Source organism: Lissotriton helveticus, chromosome 3_1 (genome assembly GCF_964261635.1).
Source record: "Lissotriton helveticus chromosome 3_1, aLisHel1.1, whole genome shotgun sequence".
Taxonomy (NCBI): domain Eukaryota; kingdom Metazoa; phylum Chordata; class Amphibia; order Caudata; family Salamandridae; genus Lissotriton; species Lissotriton helveticus.
This window is the reverse complement of record NC_136061.1, coordinates 131,643,208-131,668,652: the sequence shown is the minus strand read 5'-3', so window position 1 is coordinate 131,668,652 and position 25,445 is coordinate 131,643,208. Positions and strand designations below refer to the sequence as shown.

Sequence of the window (25,445 nt, the reverse complement as noted above, 5' to 3'; positions counted from 1 at the left end):
ATATGAGCCTGTTTATCGGCATCTCCGTGTAACACATTCTAGACACAACATTGTGGCAGCTGCGAGCCAAGTAAGATTCTGGCGCCTTTATCATAGCACACTTGCCATGAGTTACACACTTAGAAGATTCCAGGGATGCAGAGAGCCTTGCTGATTCAGGTGTAATTTACACTTACTGAGCAGAAAGGTAATGGGGTCCCCCAAAACAAGCCCAAGAGACCTTCTTTAGTTTATAATACATAGTTCCTATATAGGGAGGGTGTTAAAACTAGGCGCTATATAACTTGTTTGCACTATCATTGTAATATGATTCCTCCCTTTGTATTTTATGGAATTGTAACCATGCTGACCATATTATTCTTAATCATATGTCTGCTTATGTTGACTAAAATATTGCGCATGTGATCACGTCGTTAAAATAGATATTTTAACCTTACCGAGTCTTTTTTACTCCTGTTGTGGACTGGTATGAGAGTATAACAAAAGAGTGTTCTCAAATCTCACCATTCCTGAGATCGTTCTAAGTCGTATGTTCTAGGTTGTCTAATCATTGGTTACTTTGCTATAGGACGAAGAGCTAATGTGACACTGATGCTAGCTGGTTTGGGTTTTCTAGGTACTGTGGTGAGTTTCTTCTACACCACAATTAACTAATGTCCTAGGTCTCTGTGCACAGTTCTGTGTAGGAGCCGAAATCCTTGCAAAAACAGTAAGGTACAAGCACACCATCTGGTAGCTTGGCACAGAACAGTCAGGCTTAACTTTAGAGACAATGTGTAAAGCATATGTGCCGCACTTCAAACAGTAAAACTGTGAAATCACCACATAAAAAGATTCCACATCAGGTTAGAAACAGAGCTTAATTGAATAAATACAACAAGACAAAAATGACAAAAATCCAGTAGGTAGTACTTGAGTGAATTTAATTTTTTCAAAATAAAAGTGCTAAGAAGCAAAGAGTGCTACTTGGCATATCTGGTACCACCGGACAGGTACAATGTCAAAAGTTCAGGCGACCGTGATGGAGCGCTAGTCAGCTACAGGGAACCAATTAGGCCTGCTGAACAAAGAACCTTAATACTGGTTGCGGAGCAATGCGTGGATCTGTGTCCAAGATGCATTGAGCAGCAGAGGCAATGCGTCTGTTCTGAGATGCAATGAGACTGCGATGCGAGGTCCTGATGCTTTGGCGCCAAGGATTCTGTCTACGGGGCTTGAGATGTGAAGGCCAGTACCGAGGATGCGAGGTGCAGTGGCGATGATGTATCAGTTTTAATGAGCTGTGAAGCTGCGATGCAGAGATTTATCGTTGTGGGTACTGTTGACGAGGAGCAAGGAGCTTAAGCCGGGAAAAGTGGCTCTCAGTGGTGGTTCCGAAGGCGAATCGTCAGTCCCAAAATGCGGGATGCAGAAGGGATGCAAGTCTTTTGCGACTGGTCCAATCCACACAACAGTGCAATTCGTCGGTAATGCTTGGGGATGCGCTGCTCAGCAGAGTGCATCGGTTCTGCTGGAGAAACACCTTGGGCCCACTTCCAAGGGTCCAAGACTGCGGTGCCACTACTTGGCAGGGAAGACTCACAGATGGCAGAGACTAGGTGCAGAAGCAGGTTGGTTAGAAGTCTTTTATGTCCTTGAGACTTCAGATCAGGAGGCCACCCAGCTAACCCTTGGAGTGACTCCGAGTTCAAGTGATGCAGGTCCAGTTCCCTCACTAAGGCAAGAGATAGCAGGCAACAGGTCAGCACAGCAAGGAAGGAAGGAAGGAATTTGGCAAAACAGTCCAGCAGAGCGGCAGTCCCTTAAACAGCACAGCAGTCCTTCTTCCTAGCAGAGTCTTTAAAGGTCCAGAAGTGTACTGTAGTGTGGTGTCAGAGGTCCAGTACTTACAGCCAGTTGGATCGTTGAAGCGGAGGAGACTTCAAAGAAGTGCACAAAGGTCCTGCCCTTCCTGGCCTGGCTCCAAACTCACTGCAGGGGGGTTATGCAGCCCTTTCTGTGAGATGACAGGACACTGTCTATTCGGGTGTGAGGCTTGGTCCAAATCCTCGCTCCCATCCTGCAAGGACAGCCCAATGAAACAAACCTAATCTCCCATTGTGTGAGCCTGAAAAGGAGGAATACACAAAGCTCAACTGTCACCCACCCCAGACATGTGATCAGAGACAGGCAGCAAATGGCTAAAGTAAGAAAATGCTGCCTTTCTAAAAGTGGCATTTTCAGAATGGCAATTAAAAATCCGACGTCACCATAAGTTAACTTTTTACAGTAGGAATCCAGAGACACCAAACTTGATCCAGTAAATTACGCTTATAAAACATAATAAGGTAATCCCAATTTTAGCCTATGGGAGGTATGGGCCTTGCAGTAGTGAAAAACAACTTTGGTGGTTTTTCAATACCAGGACATGTAAAACATAAAAGTACATGTCCTGCCTTTTAAATACAGTGCACCCTGCCCTCTGGGTTGTCCTGGGCCTACCTTAGGGGTGACTCATACGTATAAAAAGCGAAGGTTTTGGCCCGGCAAAAGGTTTATTTTGCCAGGTCGACATGGCAGTGTAAACTGCATACACAGTCTCTTCAATAGGAAGCCTGGGACATGGTTAAAGGGTTACTTAAGTGGGTAGCACAATCAGTGCGGCAGGTCCACTAGTAGCATTCACTTACAGGCCCCAGGTACATGGGGTACCACTTTACTAGGGACTTCTAAGTAAATTAAATATGCCATTGGGGATGAACCAATGTTACAATAATTAGGGGAGATAGTATAAGCACTTCAGCACGATTAGAAATGGTAAAGTGCACTAATACCAGCAAAAACTAGTTCAGAAAAGTGTAGGAGGTAGACAAAATGTTGGAGGGAAGATCACCTTATGGCTAGGTACAAATAGGAAGCAGGAGGATATCAATCTCAATAAGTGAAAAATCTTCAGGATGGAACCCTGAAACAAGGAAACATACCTTGAATATCTAATCCACTAAGGATTCAGAAAAGCTCTCTTGCATGTTGTGTTCAGGATTACTCAAATGAAAGGTGAGACTTTAGCTGTTTGTTGAAGAAACTGTTCCACCACAGCCCCAAGGGAGTGGATGCAAAGGTGTCCTTACCTCAGAGCATTCAGCTGTTTCTTCCTACAGGCCCACCAGCTCTTCACATTGCCTGTGACGTGGACATCTTCAAGGAATTGGGGCAAGATCCCTTCCTTTTATGCTGAGGTTTTTTGGGCACTGGAGGTTGACTATGAGAAGACCTGCTTCTTAGTAACATCTGGTGGACAGATGACCATGTGAAAAGAAGGGATCATTACAGTAATTATTACTACTTACTAAGGACTTATCCTAATTCAGAACTGTAGAGAAGTAGTTCTGGTATACCACGGACATCATCAGAACTGAGACTATAAAAGGGGGGTTGAAATTTAGTAGCTTGTGTTGCACTACTCATGATTCCACCATTGTCGCCTTCTATGCCCTATTGCACCTTAGTCTCATGTTTATATTCTATTCATGGTCTTTGGTTGACATCTGTCTGGTTGTATTTGAAATTTATTGTTATTGTGCTTGTTTTTTGGTATATTTTGTTATAGGTTTATTATATTCTTATGTTTGATAATTTTGCTTTTTATTCTGTCAGAATGTTTCCACTTTTAGGGTGCTACGAAAAACATAATCCTCTTTCTACAAGGTGTGTGTGTTTTTAGTTTTTTTTTGGTGTCCTACCCGGTGTCTATTTGTTCATCCAGAAATACTGGAGAACTGTAGTTTGGTGTCTAGACAGTGTCTCCCTGTTACCCTTCCACTATAAAGGAAGGAAACACCTGAATGCTGCTGCTGTTCCACAGGGATCCACCACCCTCAAAAAGTGTTGTAGCACAGTCCCAGAGTCTGAAACAGCTGGGAAGGTTAATGCTGCCAGGGGAGTAGTCTGCAGCAAAAGCTGCAAATTGACATTACTTTTGGTGGAACTAGTAAACGTGGAGGCTAGTACTACTGAGAGCACTGTAGCACAACTCTTTTTGAACCACTCCGGGAAGGAGTGTCCTTTTAATACAAAATGTATTTCGCTATTGAGAAGCATGGCCACTAAGGCAGACTGGACATACCCCGAAGAGCCTTTGGAACGCATCCATGCTTGTCTGTGGTGGGAAACTGTTGTAGCCATAAACCGGCCTTAGTGTCAGCAGAGCCTGGATCACATTCAAGAACTTGCTTAGAAGGTTCCAGACCTTCACTCACTAGCTGAGAAAATGGTTTCTTCACATGAACTAATCACATTCATTTTGCCATTGACCAGAAGGTGCAAACGTACCTTCTGAGGAGTCACATGGTGCCCACATTACTTAAAGGCAATGCAAGGACTTTGTGGTCAATGGAGTCAAGCCATTAGGACTCACTGTCTTGTAATGCAGTGGGGGAAAGCACCAGAGTTAAGTTTTGCAGTTGATGCTTGTACCACTAAGCTCTCTGAAGAATGATGTGAAAATTAGAGAGACTGCACAGGTCTAACATTCTGAGAGACGTTCCTGTGATCTGCAAGGCTGGAAAAGGATTTCTCCCAGACAATCAGCACTGTATCCCGTAATGCCTTACTTAATGGCAGACAAGGCTTTTCTCCCAGTGAAGACGGCTGTAGGATTTGCATAAGGGTGTTGGATTTTTGGTTCACAGACAGCAATGGCAACTAAAGCACCTCTCGAACTTTGTGCACATCAGACATAAATGAAACTTCTTCAGAAGGTGGGACCAAAGGATAGGGAATATCACTTCTTGAACAGTATCAAGGAAACTAGCATGATAATGGTCCAAGTAGTGTCCAGCACCTATGTGGTACAAAGGGAGAAGAGATTGTCAGCCTGTGAATCATCTTGTTTCAAATTCCTAAAATCCAGGTTAGGCAAAGCCACAGTGTTCCAAGACACAGTTCTTCCTTCTGTGCGAACCTCGGGCTCAGAGAAGGGGGTCAACAAGAGGCCGTGACCTGAAGGATGATTTGACATTTTTCTAGTAACATCTGAGAGCACTATCTGGGATGTCAACAGAATCTGTGGCAAGAACTATCGGATCAGTGCTCAGGGGCTCAACTGGATTTAGCAGCAAGGCTGGAGCCTATTGAGGGCAATAAGTCCGATGGCGGGTTTGGAAGACATTGGAATCGCTGAGGCTGCAGGGTCTCGCCCACCTTAGGGACCTAGCACAGAAGGAGGAGAGGGAGTCCTTGAGATGGGCAACGTGGCCTGTCAAAAGCATTGACCGGTTATAATAATAAATAATATCCACATTTGTAAAGCGCACAATCACCCGTAAGGGTCTCTAGGCGCTGGGGGCCGTCGGGAAGATTAAGCAAGCTATTGCCCAGAGTCACATGGTGCTGGGCTAACCTGCCGCCGGAGCCGAGGATCGAACCCTGATCCCCAGATTCCAGCGTCAGTCACCCTGGCCGCGGCGCCACAAGTCAGCAGATGCAGCTAGAAGCTCTGCTTTTAATTCCTTAGGAGCAGGGATTGGCGTGGAGTAAGACGAAGAAGAGACAGATAATGGCAAAAGGCACCTCCAAGAATATTAACAGTAGCAGGAGTGAGACAATTTTCTTACGTAAGTAGAGGAATTCTTCCTTTGGGGTTTCCTATGCTTTTTGTATTGGGGAATCACTCTTGGGGGGTCACTGCTGTTCAATGAACATTCCTAGGAAATGGGTGAGGGACTGTTTATGGGTGTTCCTACTCGAGAGAAACAGTTTGGTGTTCTGCTCCCTGATAGCCTTTGGGTCCACAGAAGTGCAGGAGTCTTAAATCAAATGATCGTGGTCTGGACCCAGATATTACACCTGTACATCATAGAAATCTGGCTGACATCTTACTTTGACACTGACAGCAGGTTTGAACCTCAAGGATATAGGAGGTTACATTTGTCTTTATCTGTTGTAGAATGAATATATGAGGAATTCAGTAAACGGACAGGGAACTGATGACATGGTGCATATATAGGCCTATGTTGTTACATCCTGGGTAGACAGAGGCACACATGCAATCGCATAGCACCACCTTTCAGCACTAGTGAGGTTTTATAATGAAGGAAGTTTTGCTGGTCCAAGCATGCACATATTGGTTATTTTTCCTAGCTGTGCTGAAGAGTTGTGCAACAAATGTGCTGTACAATATCACTTTGTGACTTATTTATTTAATCCATTCTGCCTGATGATGGTGGATCTTTGTCTCTGCGTCTTTTGTGATGGTGTAAAACAGGACTTCCCTCCAGATAGGCTTAAAAAAAGATTCATCAGTGGAATACAACTTTTGCACTCTTGTTTTCTTAGGTTTGTTTGTCCAGACTAGTTAAAATGAAATGAACAAAAAGTACACACCACAGCATTGTTATTTGAAATTCAGGAGAGGAAACAAGGATACCAGATGATATGAGATTATCTTGTTCATCTAGAAGACCTTAACAATCATGGTTGCTACTATTCAACTGTATGGGAGTAACCAAGTTGTTGTTGAAGATTGCACCCAAATCTCTGCATTGTATGAAAATTTCTCCTTCCGCGAGGTGTTGGTAGATGCTTCATGTTCTACCTTACAGGAAATTACAGGACTGGTGATTCTCAGTCGTCACATCCTCTGCAGACCTCAACACAGGTGAAAGAAGTAGGTGTGCACACCTTCATGAAAGAGCTAGGAAACAAGCTACCCAGAGTGGTACGCATAGAAAAGATGGTAGAATGGACAATGATCAAAGAGTATTAGTATGGATGAGAGTTTATTGTGTTTAAATTGGCAACACGTCGCAGTACGGTTTCACTGGAGTGGAGAGTTCGAAAGCCAGAGTTAAAAGGATTAATTAGGCAGTCAGTGTTAGTTTTAGCAAGATATTTAAATAGAGCTGTTCCAAGATCTTAAACGAGAATGGACATGGAGGTACTAAGACTGCAAATTTGAAGTACTCAGAGGTTACCAGAGATGAGAGACTGATTAACGAGGAATGCTTTACAGATAGGACAGGTAATGAAAGGGCAAAGGGTGTGATGATTTGAGGGTTGAAAGGGTAAGGGGTGCACAAGAGGGGATTCCCTTTTTAGGTTTTGCTTGGCAATGCGTACGAAGTACGCATGTGCTAGCAAAATCTAATGATATCTCTATGTGGGGTCGGGTATCCGCCCCCTCCTCCCATTGGCTAGCTCCATAAATGGAGGCTAGCCATTGGTAGACGGCTCTGTCTGTCAATCCCGGACCAGATTCGGGGGCGTTCCCGAGAATTTTTCCACTTTGGCTACGTCACGCTAAGGCAGCCAAAAGTCGGGAACGCCCCCGAATCTGGTCCGGCATTAGAAACACCGGAAGAAGATGTCCGGCCCGCCGCCTGGTTGTGGGCGGGGCCGGGAGGACGTGGTTTCGCTTCCCCCTTCCTTGGGGAAGCCATTTCCTGCCTTGCCGGTCTCCCGTGTTGTGAGGGAGACCGGAGATGCTGCCCGCAGCGAGATCCGGCCCGAAGGAAGCAGCCGTGTGCCTCCAGCCAGGGCCGCGCTGGGATTGGCCCAGCCGGCCGAGCCTCCGCCACGTCATCCGGTTAGGATTAGGTCGGCCGTTGTTTTCTTTCCCTGCCGTGGTCTTTTTCCCGCCCCCCTCCCACTGTCCGTGTTTGTTCCCGCCCCCCTCCCGCTGATTAGGTCGGCCGTTGTTTTCTTTCCCTGCCGTGGTCTTTTTCCCGCCCCCCCCCCCAAGCGACACCACGCTCAGAATAGCTAATATCCAAGCGGAAGTAATGGCGTTCGTCTGACCGCAAAAGCACGGACATTGTAGCACATTAATTTTAGTACTATATTATGTTCAGTTATTAGCGCTTCAAATCCTGCTCCAGGTGCTCCAACGCGCTTTACATAGCAACTTTTACGCGGCACCAATATAGCTAACTCTAACCTCATGTTACTATTGTCCAATGCAATGTGGTCTCTCACTTTACCGTCATTGGAGGGATGGAAGGCTGAGTGTGCCTTGCATCAGTCACTGCAGAGGACAGCGGCGCACTGCAGCAGGTGGGTGTTCAGAGTGAAGTAACAGTGACAGCGTTGTCTATGCAGCACTGCTAAAGCCGCACATAATAGGAGCAGGCGAGGCGAAGCGTGATAGCGTTACCTGGTTGAGGCTGAAGTCCAGGTTGTTCGGCTGCCCCAGCAGCCGTGGGAATGCCAGTCTCTGCTGCATGTCCTCCAGGGCCACGCTCTGCCCCAGGGCCAGTAAAAGCAAAAGACATCCCGCGTAGATCCTGACGTGCACCGGCCTTGGGATCCCCATCCTCACCTCTGACAGCTTGAATATTCTCAAACCTCGTCCCTGCGCCCCGAGCCCCGCTCTTATACAGGTGCCCCTGACTCAGAGGGGGCCGCCGGCTCCGCTGGGCTCTGCGCCCTTCCCGCCTCACACTGAGTCAGACCGCCTCACTGAACCAGGCACGGCCGGAGTGATAGCGCTCGCTGTAATCCAGTGTGCCGAAGGTAGGGCATCCGAGGTGTGACTGGCAGGCATCCCTCACCCCACCCTGGAAGCCAGACGGCCCGAGGAGTAAATCACAGACTGAGTAATGCGGCGAGTGCGTTCAGTCTGTTAGAGGTGCGACGGCTTCCTTCCTCTCCGCCGCATATTTGCATCTGAGAGCCGGGGCCGGCTCCCTGCAAGCTCTTGCACGCGGCCACCGAGGGCTGCTCAGTCAGAACTTGATTTGTGGTTATAGGAGAGTAGGTTCACCGCCTCGGCGCCTCCTGAGAAGTACCCAAGGCCCTTGCCTCGGAGCGGTGCCCATGCGAGGGGCCGCTATCTCAGTGGGTTTCCACCACTTCGCTGGTTGCGAGGCATTGAATGACCGCTCTCTCGGCATGACCGGGAGAAGGCAGCCATCCCATGGATGCTGATTGCTACCCCCATGTAATTTTTCCAAGGTGTTAACTGCCTTTACAGTACTGGCACACTGCGTTTACACAGGCAGGTATGTGGTCCCTTGCAGGCCCCATCACTGCGTTTGCAGTTAGTCACACAAGAAATCCTAGTTGGATTAATGCACAGAAACAAACGGGCGAGTTGTACAACACACGCTGTCCAAAGACAGCCCTGCATTACAACCTGACTAATCTGTAGTGATATGGAGTGCAGCTGGTTCACTACCCCTCGAAGTATCTGTGCCTTCTGAACCGGCTGTAGTATTGTGCGTTTGTGTAAGTGTCTGTGTTCCCGTGTATGTGAATGTTCGTAATTGTGTGTGTATGCGTAGTTGTATAGGTGTATGTATGTTGATTCAAGTGTGTGGGTTTTGATTCCCGTGTGTAGTTTTGTGCATGCGTACTTGCGTAGTTGTGTGTGTATAGTTGTGTAGGTGCATGTATGTTGATTCCGCGTGTGGTTTTCGTGTCTTCGTAGTTGTGTGTATATAGTTGTGCGTGTGTGTATAGGTGCATGTATGTATGTTGACTTGATTCCCGTGTGTAGGTTTTGCACCTACGTAGTTGTGTTCGTATAGTTCTGTAGGTGCATGTATGTTGATTCGGCGAGTAGTTTTTGTGTCTGCGTAGTTGTGTATATGTGGCTGGTTTTTTAAAACTTTTTTCCAAGCGGTGGTAAGCACAGAAGGCAGCTTCATGGCCCCTTCAGTACCCACGGAAATGAGGGCATTCCCGCTGTCCGTGTTTGTTCCCGCCCTCCTCCCGCTGATTAGGGCGGCCGGAGACTGGTTACTGGAGGACGTCAGGAGAGGTTGTGTGTACATTTATGGTGTGGATCCGGTGCCATCAAACTCCTCAGACTTGTGTCTGGTTCTTTGCACTGTGGATACCTCTGCTTCGGAGATCTGTGCGGGTGAAGGCAAGGAAAGCATCTACATGCAGCAACATGGAGGCCTGGTCAGGTAAGCCCTCGGTCACTCTTTTGAGCAGTGCTTTGGGTGACCTGCAAGGAATCCTATCCAAGAGGCATGGCCTATGTAATTAAGGGTGGCTTAAAACATGTAAACTAATATTGTAGGCCTCACCCATCATGTGACATGACCTGACCAGTATTTAGGTACCTGTGTGCGTTTTCTGTTATTCCTTCCAGACATAGAACACAACAATAGGAGTCTGCCTAAAGCCGAATCTCTATGCTTTGACAAGGTACCTGCATGGGTCGTGATACACATATCACCAGAATGACATGTCAGTCGTGTCATCACACTTATTGTTTTGTAACCATATTGCACAGCATTGAGGGGAAATTACCCCACTGTACGGCATTACAAAAAGCCAGTGACCAAGCTGATGGATCTCAGTCACAGAGCCGAGGCATATTGATTTTGCCAGTGCTTAAGAGCTGCAAATACACATTATGTACTAGCTTAAGTGATTGGCAAGAGTTAAAAATACAATAGATGCTGCAAATATGGTGATCTTTGAGTTGCATTGAATATATTGTTGCACAAAAGTAAACAGTTATTTGTACATTCCAATAGTGGGTGATTCAAGTATTGAGATTTTTTTAACTTCAAGAAATTCAGTTGACTCCGGGTCAGGGCCACTTGGACTACGTGATAATTGTAGTGAATGTGCGCAGACCTGCGGATCCTACTGTACAATAGTAGTTTGTAAAGCAAATTCTTTGACCCACCGCTTGATCTGATGTCTGTCTAAAACGAAGTTTTTGTTTATTTATTTGTTGCATCCATACTGCCAAAATCTTTCATTAAAATGTTTGTAATTAGTGGCAATAAGCCCTTTGTGTTTGAGGCACACATGTTCCTGTGGCTGCTCTGGTGCATTGTTTTAGAGGCTACTCGTGTTCCTCTGGCTGCTCTGCTGTCTTGTAAGACTGCTGCATTGTTTTTTGATGCCACACATGCTGCTCTGCCGTCTTATAAGCCTGGTGCATTGTTTTTTGAGTCTACACATGTTCCTCTGGCTTCTCTGTCCTCTCCCTGCCTGTTGTCGTGTCCCGGTGGCAGCAGGCAAGAGCGTGCACTGCGTCCCCGATGTAACAGCCCTAAAGCAAGCAAGAAGTACGCCCCCCTCCCACCAATCCCTGTTAGGTAGTGGAAACTGTCCAAACTGGGGTGCAGACAGCCCCTCTCACCTTTCGGCCTGGTACCACTGCACCAGCCGCACTACTTCCCTACTGACCGTTCTCCACTTCAGCCCCGTCTACATTACAATTCCTGCTTGTGACCCTTTTGCCTGCTTGTGCTTGTTTTCGTGACCCTGTTGCCTGCTTGTGCCTCCGTGTGCCCCTGTTGCCTGCTTGTGCCTCCGTGTGCCCCTGTTGCCTGCTTGTGCCTCCGTTTTCGTGCCCCTGTTGCCTGCTTGTGCCTCCGTTTTCGTGCCCCTGTCGCCTGCTTGTGCCTCAGTTTTCGTGCCCCTGTTGCCTGCTTGTGCCTCAGTTTTCGTGCCCCTGTCGCCTGCTTGTGCCTCAGTTTTCGTGCCCCTGTCGCCTGCTTGTGTCTCAGTTTTCGTGCCCCTGTCGCCTGCTTGTGCCTCAGTTTTCGTGCCCCTGTTGCCTGCTTGTGCCTCAGTTTTCGTGCCCCTGTTGCCTGCTTGTGCCTCAGTTTTCGTGCCCCTGTTGCCTGCTTGTGCCTCAGTTTTCGTGCCCCTGTTGCCTGCTTGTGCCTCCGTGTGCCCCTGTTGCCTGCTTGTACCTCCGTGTGCCCCTGTTGCCTGCTTGTGCCTCCGTGTGCCCCTGTTGCCTGCTTGTGCCTCCGTTTTCGTGCCCCTGTCGCCTGCTTGTGCCTCAGTTTTCGTGCCCCTGTTGCCTGCTTGTGCCTCAGTTTTTGTGCCACTGTTGCCTGATTGTGCCTCAGTTTTCGTGCCCCTGTTGCCTGCTTGTGCCTCAGTTTTCGTGCCCCTGTTGCCTGCTTGTGCCTCTGTTTTCGTGCCCCTGTTGCCTGCTTGTGCCTCCGTGTGCCCCTGTTGCCTGCTTGTACCTCCGTGTGCCCCTGTTGCCTGCTTGTACCTCCGTGTGCCCCTGTCGCCTGCTTGTGCCTCAGTTTTCGTGCCCCTGTCGCCTGCTTGTGCCTCAGTTTTCGTGCCCCTGTTGCCTGCTTGTGCCTCAGTTTTCGTGCCCCTGTTGCCTGCTTGTGCCTCAGTTTTCGTGCCCCTGTTGCCTGCTTGTGCCTCAGTTTTCGTGCCCCTGTTGCCTGCTTGTGCCTCAGTTTTCGTGCCCCTGTTGCCTGCTTGTGCCTCCGTGTGCCCCTGTTGCCTGCTTGTACCTCCGTGTGCCCCTGTTGCCTGCATGTGCCTCCGTGTGCCCCTGTTGCCTGCTTGTGCCTCCGTTTTCGTGCCCCTGTCGCCTGCTTGTGCCTCAGTTTTTGTGCCCCTGTTGCCTGCTTGTGCCTCAGTTTTTGTGCCCCTGTTGCCTGCTTGTGCCTCAGTTTTCGTGCCCCTGTTGCCTGCTTGTGCCTCAGTTTTCGTGCCCCTGTTGCCTGCTTGTGCCTCCGTGTGCCCCTGTTGCCTGCTTGTACCTCCGTGTGCCCCTGTTGCCTGCTTGTACCTCCGTGTGCCCCTGTTGCCTGCTTGTGCCTCCGTGTGCTTGTACCTCCGTGTGCCCCTGTTGCCTGCTTGTGCCTCCGTGTGCCCCTGTTGCCTGCTTGTGCCTCAGTTTTCGTGCCCCTGTTGCCTGCTTGTGCCTCCGTGTGCCCCTGTTGCCTGCTTGTACCTCCGTGTGCCCCTGTTGCCTGCTTGTACCTCCGTGTGCCCCTGTTGCCTGCTTGTGCCTCCGTGTGCCCCTGTTGCCTGCTTGTGCCTCCGTGTGCCCCTGTTGCCTGCTTGTGCCTCCGTGTGCCCCTGTTGCCTGCTTGTGCCTCCGTGTGCCCCTGTTGCCTGCTTGTGCTGTGTGGGTGTGTGTGGAAGGCTCTGTGTGGGTGTGTGGGGGGCTTTGTGTGGCTGTGTGTGTGGGGGGCTTTGTGTGGCTGTGTGTGTGTGGGGGGCTCTTTGTGGCTGTGTGTGTGGGGGGCTCGGTGTGTGTGTGTGGGGGCTGTGTGTGTGTTTGTGTGTGTCATTTGCGAGAGATCAAGCTAGTGGCATTGTAAATGACAATGCCATTTATTTATGTTAAAAAAAACATAAATAAAAATAATGTCAAGAGCAATGCCAATAGCTCTAACTTTAACAAAGGCAAAACCATTGCATTGTAAATGCTTGTTTAATTATAGAGATGAATACAGCTGGTGAGATTAGTAAAAAGGTAGCTAGTCTGGATTCAGAGTTGAGCAAAGGTCGCACGTCCTATGAGGTAGCATGAGCAGTTAACAGGGAATTATGGCTAATTCTAATTTTTGGGATTTCAAAATAAAATTAATTGGGGAAAGTCGAGGAGATGGCAAACAAAGAGGGGGGTGGGGTGAGAAGATTGTTCACTGTGTAAATGAGTGTTTTCAGCCTCGGAGTGTAGTATAAGGTGATCAATTCTAAGAGCGGTTGAATTTGGGTTATTTAGTGGAGCAGTAAACTGATGCATAGTTATTTATTTTTTCTCCATGTGTTTTTTAAATTATGATTTATGACTGTTGCAGATAAATTGCTGCACATTATTGAATACCACGAGACTCATTTCGATGACTGAAGGAATTTGAGTATAGTAGGAGTTCAAGGTCATTGTAGAGTTGGTCATGGAATGAAGGCGGAATTTTAGAGTTTTTTTTTTTTTTAAGTGATAGGATTTTTTTTTCTGGGCCCATGTAAGAGGGTGGTGGGGACGGTTGTACATAGATCGGCATTGTCTGAGTAATATGTTAATGCTTAGTGTTGAATGAAAGAGGTTTAAGGATGAGAATGAAATCATAAGCTTTGACCTTGTTGTAAGTAGCAAGCGATGTACTGTTCAGAAATGAGTGGGTGGAAAGAAACTGCAAAAATGATTCAGCTTGATTGCAGAAATCCAGTTTAAAGTTGCTTAGCCCGGTGGGAGGGGTATTTGGTCATAATGTTTCTATTAGCATGGGATTCAAACATCAACAGATCTCTGAATGCTCTAGAAAGTGGGGCCTAGCACCGCAGTGACTCGGTTACTCTACAACTGTGTGTATTTCTCTCTCGGAATGAGCCTGTGCCATTAGGTACATATATCAGCTATGAGCAACGCTGTTTTGACAGACAGGGATACAGTCAAATGGCACACAATACGGAACAAAACCCATTTTAACATTCATAATCAATACACTTAGAAGAAGAGACCACAATGCACATTAACCCTGGAATAAATAGCTATCCGCATTTTGGAATGTCTTCAGTTGCCTCTCTCATTAGGAAACATTGCTTTGAACAAAGTACCATTAGTGATGTATACAATGCTATTGCAACCTGCTCTTTTCTGCTTATTTTGACTTTGGTTGAACCACGACATTACCAGAGTCTTCACAGTGTTAAACTTTTAGCCACCAAAAAACAGCTTCCAGACCACACTCCTTTGTGATGCCCTACAGTAGCCTTTTGCCAATCTTCTTCTCTCTCAACACGGGCCTTCATTGATAGCGGATAGAATCTTACCTTCAATACAAAAGTGTTGTCCTTATCTGGCATTTCAAGAGGCATTGTGGTCCTGACCTCGATGATTGCAGAGAGTGGGATGCTGACCTTGGGCTTGGAAGACTGAAATAAAGATTCACATTTTTAGAAATGTTATTTTGTCTTGTAAATACATGCTACAGTAAGTCAAACAGGTAATAGAGACAGTTGTCACTAAATGCTGTAGGAAATAGGTATAAAACTGTAAAGTGGATTTGTCATGCTGCTTCAGTTGTCTAATAAGAAATGGTGCAGCCGCACTGCAAGATATTTAACTGACACATTTTCAATCTGGTAGGACTATTGATGTTTACTAATAACTCTATAAAGTTCCTTATTTAAATTATTTTTCATATAAAGTCTTTTTTACTTACAAAGAAGTAAAGAAAAAGAAAAGAACAGCAGAACTCTTCATGAGTGAGACTAGTTTGTTGTGCAGCTGGCCTGTGTTGCGACTGGACTACACTATAAGAGGCAATCCCAACTAGCCTAAAGTTCCTTTATGTAATTATCTTTAAAAAAAGGTTTTTTAGAGACAGAAAAAAGAAACAACTAGCAGCATATCCTATTGCATATATAGTATATGTGCAGATGTGTACAGTGTAATAGGCTACTTATTATCATTGTGGAGTGTGTGGGCGGCAGTGGTGTGCATTATGATACCCCTCTACAATGGGAACAAACGGCATATATTATTTTACACATCTGTATATGACATTTTTCAGTTTTATTTGTGTTAGGAAAAGCTTTTTAAACTAAACCAGGATGCTACGGGTACCATTTGCCGAGTAAGAAATTACATTGAACAGGCCTTCTAACCCAATTGTGAGGCATCAAACAGTGTTGGTCTCCGGTTCTTTCTACTGTGGGTACAAACTGGAATTTGTCATTTGCACTGTAGTAATAAATGTGTAAATGTGAGTTTATTAGTACAGTTGCTCAAAATAAAACGTTATTTGATCACATTTATTTTGACTGCGACAAATGTATGTATACAAGCCTGACTGCGAAGCCTACACAAAAGTGGAGTCACTGCAATAACACAATTAATAATCTCTCGTCCTCAAGTTTGAGAAATGGGAGTCACCAACAAACTCACTCCCACAACTAATCACACTCGAGAAGTAGCCAGCAAAGGTCCCACGCTGTTATATATCTCACAACTATCCCATAGTGTTGATCACACATTACATTATCAAGATATTCAGAAATTAAACAGGTCAGATCAGGGAAGCTGTATATTAACCTCTCCCTCTCCCTCTCCCTTTCCCCCTCCTCTTCCCCTTCCCCCTCCTCTTCCCCCTCCCCTTCCTCTTCCCCCTCCCTCCTCCTCTTCCCCCTCCTCTTCATCTTCCCCCTCCCCCTCCTCTTCCCCTTCCCCCTCCTCTTCCCCTCCCCCACCTCTTCCTCCTCCCCCTTAGTCTCCCCCATCCCCCTCCTCTTCCTCTCTCCTCTTCCTCTTCCCCCTCCCCTTCCCCTTTCCCCTCCCCTTCCTCTTCCCCCTCCATTTGCCCCTCCCCCTCCCCCTCCTCTTTCCCCTTCCCCCTCCTCTTCCCCTTCCCCCTCCACCCATCCTCCTCCTCCTCTTGCCCCTCCCCCTCCTCCTCCCCTCCTCCTCCCCTTCCCCCTCCCCCTCCTTCTCCCCCTCCCCTCTCCACCCATCCTCCTCCTCTTGCCCCTCCCCCTACTCCTCCTCCTCTTCCCCTTCCCCCTCCTTCTCCTCTTCCCCCTCCCCCTCCTCTTCCCCTTCCCCCTTCCTCTTCCCCCTCCTTCTCCCCCTCCCCATCCTTCTCCTCTTCCGCCTCCCCCTCCTCTTCCGCCTCCCCCTCCTCTTCCCCGCCTCCCCCTCCTCTTCCCCTTTCCCTTCCCCCTGCTTCTCCTCTTCCCCTTCCCCCTGCTTCTCCTCTTCCCCTTCCCCCTGCCCCTCCTTCTCCTCTTCCACTTCCCCCTCCCCCTCCTTCTCCTCTTCCCCTTCCCCCTCCTTCTCCTCTTCCCCTTCCCCCTCCTTCTCCTCTTCCCCTTCCCCCTCCTCTTCCCCTTCCCCCTCCTCTTCCCCCTCCCCCTCCCCCTCCTCTTCCTCTTCCCCTTCACCCTCCCCCTTCCTCTTACCCCTCCCTCTCCTCTTCCCCTTCCCCCTCCTCTTCCACTTCCCAACCCTTCCCCTTCCCCCTCCTCTTCCACTTCCCAACCCTTCCCCCTCCCCTTCCCCTTCCTCTTCCCCCTCCCCCTCCGCCTCCTGTCCCCCCTCCTCTTCCCCCTCACCCTCCTCTTCCCCCTCCTCTTCCCCTTCCCCCTCCTCTTCCCCTTCCCCGTCTCCCTCCTCTTCCCCTTCCCCTTCCACCTCCACCTCCCCCTCCTCTTCCCCCTCCCCCTCCTCTTCCCCCTCCCCCTCCTTCTCCTCTTCCCCTTCCCCCTCCTCTTCCCCCTCCTCTTCCCCTTACCCCTCCCCCTTCGTCTTCCCCCTCCCCCTCCTCTTCCCCTTCCCCCTCCTCTTCCCCTTCCCCCTCCTGTTCCCCTTCCCCCTCCCCTTCCTCTTCCCACTCCCTCTCCTTTTGCCCCTCCCCCTCCTCTTCCCCTTCCCCCTCCACCCCTCCCCCTCCTCTTCCCCCTCCCCCTCCTCTTGCCCCTCCCCCTCCTTCTCCTCCCCCTCCTCTACCCCCCCTCTCCTTCTCCTCTTCCCCTTCCCCTTCCCCCTCCTTCTCTTCCCCTTCTCCCTCCCCCTCCTCTTCCCCCCCCTCCTCTTGCCCCTCCCCCTCCTTCTCCTCCCCCTCCTCTTCCCCCTCCCTCTCCTTCTCCTCTTCCCCTTCCCCCTCCTTCTCCTCTTCCCCTTCTCCCTCCCCCTCCCCCTCCTCTTCCCCTTCCCCCACCCCCTCCTTCTCCCCTTACCCCTCCCCCTCCTTCTCCTCTTCCCCCTCCCCCTCCTCTTCCCCTTCCCCCTCCTTCTCCTCTTCCCCTTCCCCCTCCTTCTCCTCTTCCCCTTCCCCTTCCCCCTCCTCTTCCCCTTCCCCTTCCCCCTCCTCTTCCCCTTCCCCCTCCTCTTCCCCTTCCCCCTCCTCTTCCCCTTCCCCCTCCTCTTCCCCCTCCCCCCTCCTCTTCCCCCTCCCCCCTCCTCTTCCCCCTCCCCCCTCCCCCCTCCTCTTCCCCCTCCCCCCTCCTGTTTCCCCTCCCCCTCCTCTTCCCCCTCCCCCTCCTCTTCCCCCTCCCCCTCCTCTTCCCCCTCCCCCTTCTCCTCCCCCTCCTCTTCCCCCTCCCTCTCCCCATCCTCTTCCCCCTCCTCTTTCCCCTCCCCCTCCTCTTCCCCCTCCCCCTCCCCCTCCTCTCTCCTCTTCCCCCTCCTCTCTCCTCTTCCCCCTCCCCCCCCTCCTCCTCCCAACCCTCTACTTAGAGCTCTTCAGAGAGGTATAGCTTTGTCCAGACACAAGGGAGCACCCAGTATAAGTCAAAACAAAACCCTTTCAGGCATAGAGTGACACATAAATTATGCAAAAAAGAAGGAGAGAACTCTGGGTAGTTCTCAAATTTAGGTGGAAAGCAGCTCCTGTTAGAGCACTCTCAACACCAGCGACACTCTAGATCTGCTCACCTCAAATGTCTGTTTTTCTATCAAAGTCTTTAAATATAGGATTAGCAAAGTGTCATCCACGGAGAGATAGAAAAGGACAAAGTCTTTTGCCATATATATATATATATATAAATATATAAATATATATATTTTTTAGTGTTTCATAGAGCGCGAACCAGACCTGTGAGGGTATCAAAGCGCTTTACAGTAGTATCAGGTGGGATACAGGACAGAGGGGGAGGAGAGCCAAGGGATAGGGAAACAAATAGATACAGTATATGGAGATATATATATATATATATATATATATATATATACATTCCACCGCAAAGCGTCCGCAGGGAGCATGGACCGCAAACAAGGCAGTCACGGTGCATGGGGGCGGACAACCTCCATAAACATCCAAAACAGCTTCTAAACCAAGTAGAGGCGCGCCGGACACCAGATTCATTGGAATTAACAAGTGCTTTATTCTGCAACAGGACAGCTAAATAATCCTTTCCCTGACGCGTTTCAGCTACATCGGTAGCCTTGTTCACAGGTGAGCCGTCATCAACGGATTTGTGGCGCAAGCACGTGATATATACAAACTTGTCAGACTACAATTATCCCTCGTAGTCACCAACCTCCTACAAATCCCATCATGCACCTTGAAAGAGAGTCTCGTCGTTTCTGCAATCATTGCTAAATTTTCACTGCTTTGTTCAACAAGCATTTACAATGCAATAGGTCTCGGGTTAATTAAGTTTGAGCTATTGGCATTGCTTAATATTGCAACACCAATTGCACCAAAAGTATATAAATTGTAGGCCAAAAAAATGTGTATTTATTTTTGTAGCAGTGGTGGCATTCTGCGCTTTAGATAAATATGTTTGAAAGTAAAGTGCGCCATACTGCGATTGCTACAATAGTTATTTGTGGATGCGTTAACAATTGATGTGTGCACTGATGGCTGGTGGTGTGTGTGCCTGTAGAAATTGTGCATTGATGGCTGGTGGTGTGTGTGCCTGGTGGAAGCGTGTGTCTGATGAAAGTGTGCACTGACAGCTGGTGGTGTTTGGGCCCGGTAAAAGCGTGCACGGACGACTGATGGTGACAGAGAGAGAGAGAGAGAGAGAGAGAGAGAGAGAGAGAGAGAGAGAGAGAGAGAGAGAGAGAGAGAGAGTGTGTGTGTGTGTGTGTGTGGCTGTGTGTGGCTGTGTGTGTGGCTGTGTGTGTGTGGCTGTGTGTGGCTGTGTGTGGCTGTGTGTGTGGCTGTGTGTATGTGGCTGTGTGTATGTGGCTGTGTGTATGTGGCTGTGTGTATGTGGCTGTGTGTATGTGGCTGTGTGTATGTGGCTGTGTGTATGTGGCTGTGTGTATGTGGCTGTGTGTATGTGGCTGTGTGTATGTGGCTGTGTGTATGTGGCTGTGTGTATGTGGCTGTGTGTATGTGGCTGTAAGCACTTGAACTTGTTCACCAACTACACGTTGTTCAAATCTGCTCCCAAAACTTTGTTGATGTCAGCCATAAACGAGATCAGAGCCAACGTTGAGTTTTGATCTTAGCAGAGGCGCTGTTTTCAGGAATGCCGGTTAATAGGGTGCAGTTTCTGATTATTGTTGGATTGGTGTTGATGGCGACAACCCTGTATTAGCACATCAGTTACTGAGCGATGCACACAAGCAAATGTTCACAACCAGTCCACAATCTGACGCAGATTAACCAGAAGTGCAATGAAAATATACATGCAAAAGTCTGCAGAATCCAGAGCCCTGATTTCATGGTGGCTGCCCAAGACCTGTCAAAATTAAAGTCACTCTCAAACCACACTCCTTACATACCAGCAACTGGAAAGCAACAGAAAATCACCTCTACAAATCAGCCTTCAACTTGACAACCCCTCAACCCGACTTCAAATCTCAGGGTACACACTGCACTCCCTCATCACTAGCTAATAACATGTAAATGCCCATAACCCACTGATTTCATTCCACAGATACCAGTGTAGTGCATTACATTGCACCATAAAAAGCTACACTGAACAAATAAGTTGTCGAAGTACTAATGCACAAATCGCCAAAAGACAAATTGCTTTCATATTGTTCTCAGTCACGACTCTAGGTTGAGACTACGTCCTCTCCTGATTTTTCCATGTCTGATGCTTCCTTACTATAAGGCCAGATTGGAGAGAAAACCCACAGCTGTTGTACTTGGCCCTCGAGCTAATATAATTCAACAAATGGGGCGGCAAGGGCCTTTCCTATCACATAGGGAGAGAAGAAACCCCCGCAATGGATTAGAGGTGCTGTGTATTATACAGGGGGTTTCAGACAACACAGCAAAAGAAGCGATGTAAGAGGAAATGAATATTACGTGTGTTATCACATACACGTAAGAGTTCAAACAGGTGCCCCATATGCTATAAAGCCATTGAGGTGCTAACCCCATCTTAAATGCCCCTGCGTACCACTAAAGCAGAAACTGCGTAAAGGTCCTTACTGCCATCAAACTAAATAAGACTCATCAATGCAACCCTTACAATAAGGGATTTTAGAATATAAATTAAGAGCATACGATAATTAGCACCTTCCCTTACATTAAAAGAATTCAAAAGGCAGTATTCCAAATCGTATGGGGGCTGTAAGTGTGGAGACATGTTATAAATTCTGATTATAGTGGGGTTAATGAAGAGGCGTTTTAAGTTTCCATATCAAACTCAATGAAAATATGACAAAAGTGTGCGCGCCGTTGTTACAAAAACGCGTTCAGCGGGCCTGTGCAAGGAACTGCTTCTTGTTAGGTCACCCTGATTCACCCACCAACCAGCAACAACATGTACATGCGGCTAACACAGCATGAAAAGGCAGCAGCGAATCCTGAAACGACCTGATTTGCTGCTGGTTCTCCCTAGGGGTAAAGGATGTAGAAGCATCGCATGCTCAGTACGGGTCCCTCTCTTGGGATGCGCGTTGGGTAGGAGGGTGAAAGGACAGGAGGAGAAAGTTTCAGGTCATCACCAACTGACAAGACGAAAGAGAAAAAAAAATCCAAGCAAGGAATGGGAGGGGGCTACTCCACCCTAGGAGGGCCTTAGACAGCAGCTGAGGTAATGAAGACAGGATGGGCAGACAGGCAGACATTAACAGCAACATGTACTTATTTACAGTACGCTTGCTTCAGGATGAGGGGGAACACATTAAAGCAAAGACTTGCAGTAAACCAGAGATCATTTAAAGAGAGGTACGGTTCAGAGCAAAGGTGATGAGCATTTTGGTGGCACTGCACAGAGAGGAGTGGCGCACAGCGAACGTGTGCATTAAACAGTAAGTGGTAATTTGTAGGGAAGGACAGAGCATTTGGAAGGTGTACTGAGACGTAAACACGGAAGAATAATGGCATGGGACTATAAGGGGGGCGTACAGTACACAGTGAGGAGAAACAATACACTGGGAGAGACACGGAACAGCGATAATGCACTGCTTAGGGTGGGGACATGCAGATTAAGTGGGTACGGGGAAGTGGAAAGGAGACGAGTGCATAGGCTGGGGGCAGCAAAGGAGGTCAGTGGAGAGGGGAAGATAAAGGTCTGAAAGGAAGGGCAGTGGAAGTGAAAAGGGATACTGCACTGAGGAAGTGGATGTGAAACGTACAACAGAGGGAAGTGGATGTGCTGTGCATAAGGAAGTGAATGTGAAGAGCATGAGGATGTGCATATGCGGTCCACTCTCATAGACTGTCAAGAGCACTTATGTGTCGCAGCAAAACACCCACCCCACCGTAGCAATATTTACAACGCTGAGCTCCAACCGACCGTAACACCACAGCCCGCACAACTTATGATGGATGGGGAAGGGGGCGGCTGGACGCAGAAATTGTATCGTAAAATGCCTGTCACCATCCCCTCCTTCCGTTCCCCGTGCACCTGACAGTGTACTCACCCATGGTGTCCCCCCGGGTGGAGGGCGGCGGTTCCCGGTGTGCAGAGAGGGCAGCAGAGAATGGCAGCGGCTGGGGAGGAGAAGGAGGCGGTGTGTGATTATTCCAGGCTCTGCTGCTGCCTCAGCTGCGGGGGCGCGCAAACACTGGCACGCAATCCCATCATCAGCTGAGGGCGAGAAGCTCCAGTGGCAGGGCAAGGAGAGCGCGCACGTACGGCCGCGTGAGAGGCAGGGGCGGCACGCAACTGGGGCAAGCCTGGTGTGTTCGGTTGAGAGAGGGTGCCCCTCCTTAGGCGCTTGGTGACTTGTTGGGGGCCTGTAGACTGTGCACCTGCCCGTCCTTGTGCAGGACAGTCTGCCCAGTGCTCACCCTCATTTGGCGAACGTCACCATATTTAAACAAGGGAGCATGAAGACACGCCGAGACGAGGTAGGAGGGGGGGTCTCTGTGTGTGTGTGTGCGTACGTGTGTGTATGCGCGGCGGAGGGGGGGAGGAGGGGTTCTGTATGTGTGCGTGAGTGTGTGTATGCACGGCGGGAGCGGAGTCTGTATGTGTGTGTGCGTACGAGTGAGTCTGCTTCCAAGGAGCCATGGGAGACAGGAAGCGCGCGCGACCTGATCACAGTTCGCAAGGTTGCGCGTGCACATCACTTGTCTCCGGTCTCCCTGGACTCCTTGAAAGCAGAAATGATTGCAATAGAGTCTCGGAGCGACGATCGCTTCGCGATCTGTTCGCAGTCCGAGACCTAAAAACGGGTATTTTCGCACTGAAATATTTCATATACATGAGTCCTTTCAAGGTCAGTTCTTTCCTTGCTCTGTCTGCATAGCTGTCCTTGATTACTGCGTGTACCTGCATGTCCTAGACTCCGCATGGGAAAGACTAGTGTCCTTCCCTGTCCTTAACCAGCAGTATAATCATGAACCTTTTGGCTGGAACTCCGTGCCTTTTTGGTTGACAAACTGCTCCTTTTAATTACATTCCACGGCAAAGCGTCCGCAGGGAGCATGGACCGCAAACAAGGCAGTCACGGCGCATGGGGGCGGACAACCTCCATAAACATCCAAAATGTAGTCACCAAAGAACTACAGACAAAGTGTACCTACGAATGATGATACCAGCTAATTATTATTAAGCTTGTAAAGCGCCCGATTACTCCAACGTAGTGTCCCCGTGCTAGGACATCGCAGACCCCCCCCCCCCCCCAAAAGGCCCACAGGCCCTAAGATGCAAGAAGGCCTACCACCAGCACTAACACCAATACCCGGGGGAGATGGAGAGCCAGCTTTTCAGTTTTTTACTGAAACAGTGTCTCTGATGGATATGTCTTCAGTTCCATAGGTAGGTTGTTCCAGGCCTAAGCCGCAAGACAACCAAAGGAACTACCTCCTGACCGTACCTTACGAACCTTAGGCACGACCAGCTTGGCAGTACCCAAAGACCTCAAATTCCGGGGAGGTCTGTAAGCAGTGAGTAGTGGGCGCAGATACCTCGGTCCTTTCTCTTTGAGGATCCTATGGCGGAAACTAAATGCCTTAAAGGTGACTCTTGCCTGTATAGGAAGCCATAGTAGTTCCCTCAAGGCTGCCCCCACCGATGCACGCCTAAGGATATTCAATATCACCCGGGCATCATCATTTTGGACCTTCTACAAAATGTTCAGATTTCTTTTTGTCACCCCCAGATAGAGGACGTTGCAGTAATCCAGACGGGACGTGACAAGGGCCTGCACATTGGTCCTTTTAACATCTAGTGGCAGTACCAGACTCCCAAATTCTTAACCTTAGCTTTGGGAGTCTGAGTTAATCCCAGTTCCTCCGGCCACCACAAATGTGACCACATGGAGGGCTGCTTGACCACTACCATCACCTACGTCTTTCCTGCATTCAGTTGCAAGCAGCTGAACTTCATCCAGTTTGCAAGATCACTCAAGCAGGCCTTGAAACTAGATGCCGCTCCTGCCTACCTTTGCTCTAATGGTATAATCAACTGAGTGTCATCGGCAAATGACACCAGTTTCACCCCATGTTTCAGTACAATGTCTGCCAGGGGGCGCATGTAGACATAAGTAGGGCATAGGGCCGAGCCCTGTGGAACCCCTTGGGACAGAGGACACACCTTGGACTTAAAAGTGTGTTGTAAGACCTGGAAGGATCTATCCTGCAAGAAGTGATTCATCCATTCCCATGTGCTGCCTCTGACCCCGGCCTCCCACAGACCTGCCAACAGAAGGCTGTGGGAGATTCAGGAACAAAAGGTGGATGAAGCTGCAGGCTGGAAGATTGGGAGGCATACCAGTTAAGTGTTCAGAACCCAAATAAATCAGAATCTGCCCTGGATCAAACTAAGCATTCAGGATGCACAGTGTAAAAATAAGGTAAGCAAAAACACACTTTAGGGTCATTACAGATGATGGATACCAACTGTGGCGACCAAAGAGGTTTACAGAAAGATAGGGATCAAGAGCTCAGTTCCATGCAGGGCTCCACTACCTCAGTTTTACTCTGAGAGAGCAAGCTTCTTGTGGGTTTCTTTTAACTTGGCTGATGAATGGGTGGGGACTATGATACAAAAACACCTATTACTTTCTTTACTGTGTTCGGAGTGCAAAACTTCAACCTGTTGTAGTGTCATCTGCCCATATACTCTAAACCATGGCTTGGGAGGGTGAACATGTGAAGACTTTAAATGCAATACTCTGTTTTAGTGTAACTGTAACCTGCTACCACTATTTTCTTCTTTCTCATGCTAACTTAGCTTACCACATGTGACAGTCTTAGAGCATTAGACACATTGCACTCAGGCATCTGAAACATGAATATTTTCCAATCAGCTTGCTTAGTTGGAACACTTTACATTTTTACTACCCATGAAGACCATGTACTACTTTATAAGAGCGCAGCTAGGCATCTACCTATACGCTTAAGTCAGAATTTAGATGTGTAAACAATACTAGGAACTGTGCGAGAAGAAGACTATAAATATTTGTGTTGTCTTCTCACTGGGAGCTTAACTCCATTACTGAAGTGAAGTGTGGGGGCCATGCTTTTCAAAAAGTTCAGTGATTAATAGACTATTGTATTTTAAATAAACACTATACAGAATCAACTAAAGAAGGAAAACAAAAAACGTTCAAAACAGCTAACCTAGCCAACCAAGTGTTGCAGTAGTATTCTGAAATCAGCTGCTGCATATGAAAGAATTGTGTTATTTTTAGATTCATAAACATTCCACACATTTGCTTCATTTCGTTGCTACCACACTTTTTTACTCAATGTGACCCAATGCCTCAATCCACTTTAGAGTTAAGAATTATTTCTTCATAAGTGTATTTCCCCAAACTAATTCAATGTTACTCGCATCAAAATAGAAGCCATACAAGCTATTTCCTTTTTAATTCTAACTGTATGTTTCACTCTATCAAGGTAACTCTGAAACCACCTGCTTCAAAG

General features: G+C 48.3%; 1 protein-coding gene across 4 annotated transcripts in view; it reads right to left on the bottom strand.

Annotated features, from left to right (window-relative positions):
* Positions 1-25,445, bottom strand: part of SH2B2 (SH2B adaptor protein 2) — a 487,294-nt gene that overhangs the window by 245,997 nt on the left and 215,852 nt on the right. For all 4 annotated transcript variants that reach the window (XM_078679381.1, XM_078679382.1, XM_078679383.1 and 1 more), the window contains one exon: positions 14,491-14,592. In XM_078679381.1, coding sequence (XP_078535507.1) covers positions 14,491-14,592 — 102 coding nt within the window. The remainder of the gene's footprint in view (positions 1-14,490; positions 14,593-25,445) is intronic.